At 33.9% G+C, this 5,371-nt stretch overlaps 1 protein-coding gene across 2 annotated transcripts; it reads right to left on the minus strand.

Moving 5' to 3' along the window:
- Window positions 1-817: 817 nt before the first annotated feature.
- Window positions 818-4,681, minus strand: LOC122349997. Of its 2 annotated transcripts, XM_043246173.1 has the most exons (6): window positions 4,487-4,681; window positions 3,845-3,867; window positions 3,513-3,606; window positions 2,330-2,632; window positions 1,938-2,060; window positions 818-1,604 (listed from the first exon to the last, which is right to left on the minus strand). In XM_043246173.1, exons 1-6 carry the CDS (start codon window positions 4,563-4,565, stop codon window positions 1,558-1,560), a joined length of 669 nt encoding a protein of 222 aa, XP_043102108.1. In that variant the 5' UTR covers window positions 4,566-4,681; the 3' UTR covers window positions 818-1,557. The 2 variants fall into 2 exon arrangements, with proteins under 2 accessions (XP_043102108.1, XP_043102109.1); XM_043246174.1 differs by lacking the exons at window positions 3,513-3,606; window positions 3,845-3,867 and having other exon boundaries at window positions 820-1,604; window positions 4,487-4,676.
- Between the last annotated feature and the right edge of the window lie 690 nt (window positions 4,682-5,371).

Here is a 5,371-nt window from a genome sequence, read left to right on the forward strand (position 1 = left end):
TACTGGAGGGTTCCTGGGAGTTTGTCCAACTAGGTTCCTCGCAGTGTTCTGTGGGGGGTGCTCTAGGAATATGGGGTAAGGGGTCCATTGTTAAGGGCTGTCCGGTCCCTGTATGATCAGAGCAGGAGCTTGGTTCGCATTGCCGCCAGTAAGTCAGACTTGTTCCCAGTTCCCATGTTGGACTTCGACAGGGCTGTCCTTTGTCACTGGTCCTTTGTCACTGGTTCATCATTTTTACCACCGGGAGGAGGCCCCGGGGAAGACATAGGGACATGGGAGCACCTCAGTGTTCCCCTGGAAGAGCTGGAGGAAGTGTCTGGGGAGAGAGAAGTCTGGGCGTCCCTGCTTAGACTGATGCCCCCGCGACCCGGCCCTGGATAAGCGGTAGTAAATGGATGGATGGATGGGAAACACATCCCACAGCATAATAATCTGAGACCAACTTCATTATTCATCATTAATTCAAACACATGTGCGTGTGCCTGATGAAACCGCTTCATGCTAATGCCAATGCCGGTTCATGTTTTGACTTCAGTAAATTTCTGTTTTAATAACATGATTCTTAAAATACTTTAGTCAATTAGAGTCCATTATTTTGCATCAAAAGTCCATTCCACAACAAATATATAAACCCCATTTTTGTAGCAGACATGGATGTTTGGGATGGACAATAAATCTAAAAATATCTATTCGTTTTTTATTGTCTTTAGTTTTATTGTTTTATTGTCTATTATCAAAAATTAGAACAAAGAAGCAAATCACAGGCAAGTAATAGTTTTTATTTTCAAATACAAATTTTTCAAAAATACCATGTAAACAAAGCAAAGCTTCAGAAAAGTAAAAAAAAAAACAGCAGTAACAGAATCAGTTATTTTTATATAACAAACAAATGAGGAATGCTACAGCATAAGCAAAAAACAACTAAACAAACAAAAAACTAAAACTAAAATAAAAATGTAAAGATTGTGGATATAAGCAGGGGTGCACATGAGTTCACCTGGAGACTTGGTTTGGTTTTCACTGAACATGGTCTGCCCTTTTAAATATAACTATAAAAATAAACAAATAAAAGTGACAGTAATTTTATTGTACTTTATTTACACTTATTTAAAAATCAAATAAAACAATAAAGCGTGATAATACTTTATTCACTATAATACTAGATTTTTTTAAATATTACTAAACTTAAAATAAAGTGCTAATATTTGAGTCATATATTTTCAAACTTAAAATCAGAAGGTTTTTTTTGATGGGTTGCCGGCAGGTAAGTATATGAGCTGCCAACTGAGGAGCGTCAGTGTATAAAATCTTAGTTTTGCTCTTTGAAAAATCTGTGCTTAACCTTGATTCAAGTTTGAATGCAAATCTTATACAGTAATAATGGTATTTATGCATTAACATCTGTCAACCATGAGTGGTCTGAATGTATACAGCCCATATGTTTATCTGCATACCACTTATGTGCACCCCTAGTCATGGGTTATAACAATTATATTTTTCATTTATATGTTTTTTGTTTTTCTTCATGCCTGTTCTCTTCTCTTCTTAAAGTGATTTTTACACTTCTGTGTAGTCATTGTCGGTAACTGCTGTGGAGTCGGTGTCTGTTAACAAAAGTGAGTTTATGGTGTTATTTTCTGTGTGCTGTTAAACTACTGAATCCCAAGCCTCGTCCAAATCTAATCCTGAGCCCAAAAAGGACAAGGACAAATATGATCAGATATGATCAGAAACACAGAGTTAAGATTCATGAAGTTAAAAAGAGAAAAGTTCATTTGAAATGTTTATGTTAATCCTCAGCTTTCCATGTTATTTTTGGAGCTTTCTTTAAAAGGCATCTTTATCAGCCAGAGTTAAGGATGATTGAGGCAATAATTAAATTAAATACATAAAGTTGCATTTTCTGTGCATTTATTTGCAACAGGTGAAGCACACACCTTTAGTTTTGCTCCTGATGTTGGTCACAATCACTGCTGCAATCAAGATGAAGAGACCAACAGCAATGAAGGAAGAAAAGCAGACGTATAACAAAGATACTCCTCCTCCGTGAAGATCCGAGACTGCAAGGATATGCAAAGACAGACAAAATGTATTTTGGTATGTATGGCTGAGATTTAGTCATATACAAGCACTCTAGCAATCAGCTATATCATTAATGTATATTTTAAATGGATAATTATGCATCCTAGACGTCAGACGAAGACAGAGGCAGATAAAAATGAAGGCAGAGACAGATAAAAATGTTTAAAAAATAGGAAAAACTTAGCAATATTACATGATCCAGGCAGTGACGTAAAATCTAAGTGTTCCTGCAGAGATGTATTTTTACCTGAAACACTGTAATTGTAGGCCTGGCTGCTCACGTTCCTGACATCTACATAAAAATCGACCTCATGCACACAGGTGAAGGAAGCAGGTGGACTCACGGTGACCATATACACAAGTATCTCTAAAGAATCTAAAGAAGGGTTTCTGAATGTTTCCATGGTGTAGTTTAGTTCACTCTCCACAGACAGCTTAAAAGACTGTCTTCTGTATCTCCTTCCAGGCACTGAGGTGAACTTGCACAGCACAAACACAACCTCCCCGTCCTCCTGCTGTCTGTACACTGTGATGATGGGCTCTGGGATATCTGAAACAGAACAGAACATCAGCATTCATCCATATCGACACGGACTTTATTTTAGTAACAGGCTGCACACATCTAAAAAAACAAAAAAACAAAACGGACATTTTTTTATTTAGATCACATTGTACTGCAAATATTTATGACAGTATAAAATTCTTTAATAATCAAGAACCATTTATACAATAACCATTAACAAATTAATTCTAGAGAGCTTGTTTACTAATGTGATCATTTTGTATTTGTAATATTTCTGTATTTTATGTCCTATACCTAAATAAATTTTCAAATAAGCATTTTAGATTGCAGATGCTATGCATTCTAGACCATGTGACTTGGGTTACATTAGGATAACTGCTACATGTGTGATTATGTTGAATTTTTTTGTTTCTTGCAACAATTCCCCATATAGCTACAGTACATATGTACAGGAGCGGGTTGGCCGCAATAGGATTCACAATTGTGTTATTCTTTCTAAATTGGCTTCTGATTGTTTCATTATATCACTGACAATTTTACCTCACAAGTAAAACGTAAGATTTGATTTATAGCGATTATTATAGGCACATTATCGGAGACCTTATGATTTCGGTTATCGCTGATGTTAGCAAGTTCTTGAAAAGACTAAGTAAACAAAATAAACTAGCAGTAGGCGGCAGACAAAAAGGTATTAGTCACCTTCTGACTAAAACCAGACCGGCGAGGATGTGATCCCGAGACGGGCAAGGCTCAAATGAGATTAAAAATTGAATACATGCAGGATCTAAAATGATCAATACTTAATCGATATTCATGAACACCTTTTTAAATTTTTTATAAATACAGTAAAACTAAGTACTGATATATTAGGTGAACTTTCTACAAGCATAAGTAAAAGACGAACCACCTTCAAACAGGTCACTGGACTCTTTTTGTGTCGTTGTGTAGATCATATCTTTGTTTGATGTATAATCATAATAATATTCGGAATAGTCTTGTCCCTGTCCAGGAAAATACAATAAAAGTTATTATATAATATATAATAATATATATATATATATATATATATATATATATATATATATATATATATATATATATATATATATATATATTTTTTTTTTTTTTTTTTTACACCAGATTTAAAACAGAGCTAAGAGAAAACAGACAAATTGTATTCTGTTCTGTTAACAGTACGGTATATTTTTATACTATAAAATCATCATAAAAAAAACTTACCTGAAAAAAAATAAACCATGGATCTGGATAAAGCAAAGATGACAAATGACAATTATAAAATAGACAACATTTTTTCAAGATATATTAACAGGTGTTTTCTGCCTTTATTGGGACAATAGAGAGCTGTCAGGAAAGCACTGAACAGAGAAGAAAGAGGGGCAGGATCGGCAAACGACCTCATGACGGGATTTCATCTCACTTCAACTTTTGCTTAAACCACATTAAAAACAGGCATGAGCAAACAATCATGCATGTGTCGAAATGCTTTTTTATAGTACAACTGCACTTTAAAATGAAAGTTAATAGACAGGAGCCGCTGACACATAAAATTACAGTGTGTGTTGATTCTATCTGACAACACTTCTGACAGAGAAGACCTTATGAAGATCTGAGATGACCGAAAACCAGAGAAAATAAAATCATTACGGTCCTTGATTACATAACATTAACTGTATGATTTTACTGTACATTTCTGTCCTATGGACATCAACTTGGCATATAGTCACCACTGATAAGCTGCTACTAAATATAATATAGAAACTTAGATTTCTGTAAAGTTGCTTTGAAACTATTTATTTTATACAGCGAAAAATCACTATACAAATTTAATTGAATAGAAAAGTATACTATTAAACAATGTACCTGTTGTATTTTCATATTCTTCCCACACATCAGACGAACCTGAACAAAAATTGCATTTACTTCTATCCACCCCATACATATAGCAGGTACACACAAAATCTGTGGCAAACAAATAAAATCCACTTACTGACAGCAGACCAAAGGACCAATAAAAGGATATAAAGCTGATTCATGCTGACATGAGACTTGAGTCTTAAGGCTTAACACACGTCCTCTGTGTTCACAAGAAAATGTGAAGTGTGTCAAAAAGAAGTCACACTTTTGCCCATAAAGAATGCAACATTTATATGTATATATATATACACATATATATATATATACATACATACATACATACACACACACATACACATATATATATATATATATATATATATATATATATATATATATATATATATATATATATATATATATATATATACTGAGTGCATGGGTAATGTGCCATAACAATCATCTGCAGTAAGACTAAGGAAGCAAAACTATTCATTTTTTTCAATCTAAAATACATGTTTAAATGCTTTAAACTCTTTTGAAAGTTTGAATAGTCAATGCAAGCTTTTATGATGAAAGCAGTGGCCTGAGTCCTGGGCCCCACCCCCTTTTCTCGACTCAGTAGCGAAGGCTATTTATTAGTTCTCACTTAAGTTTCACTTAGTTCTTTTTTTATTCTATGTGGTAAAGTGCAGTTCTTGACATTTGTTTAATGAGGTATGCCTTAAAAAAAAAAAAAAAAAAAGATGGAAATCTAGATTTTTACATTTTATAAAGTCTATAGCGCTCTGAATAAACAATTTAAACAACCATGAAATTAAACAAATTTCAATAAAAGAGTTCAGATTCAGAAGAGCAACTGCCATTATGGTGTAGCAGACTTGGATGACT

Source organism: Puntigrus tetrazona, chromosome 8, assembly GCF_018831695.1.
Source record: "Puntigrus tetrazona isolate hp1 chromosome 8, ASM1883169v1, whole genome shotgun sequence".
NCBI classification, from domain to species: domain Eukaryota; kingdom Metazoa; phylum Chordata; class Actinopteri; order Cypriniformes; family Cyprinidae; genus Puntigrus; species Puntigrus tetrazona.

Excerpts from the sequence above, each read along its gene's own strand:
- LOC122349997 (XM_043246173.1), bottom strand. The coding sequence starts at position 4,565 with ATGTATGGGGTGGATAGAAGTAAATGCAATTTTTGTTCAGGTTCGTCT. Across the intron at positions 3,868-4,486 it reads AGAATATGAAAATACAACAG|ATCCATGGTTTATTTTTTTT; the intron begins GTACATTGTTTA and ends TGCTTTATCCAG. Across the intron at positions 1,605-1,937 it reads CATCAGGAGCAAAACTAAAG|ACACCGACTCCACAGCAGTT; the intron begins GTGTGTGCTTCA and ends TTTTGTTAACAG.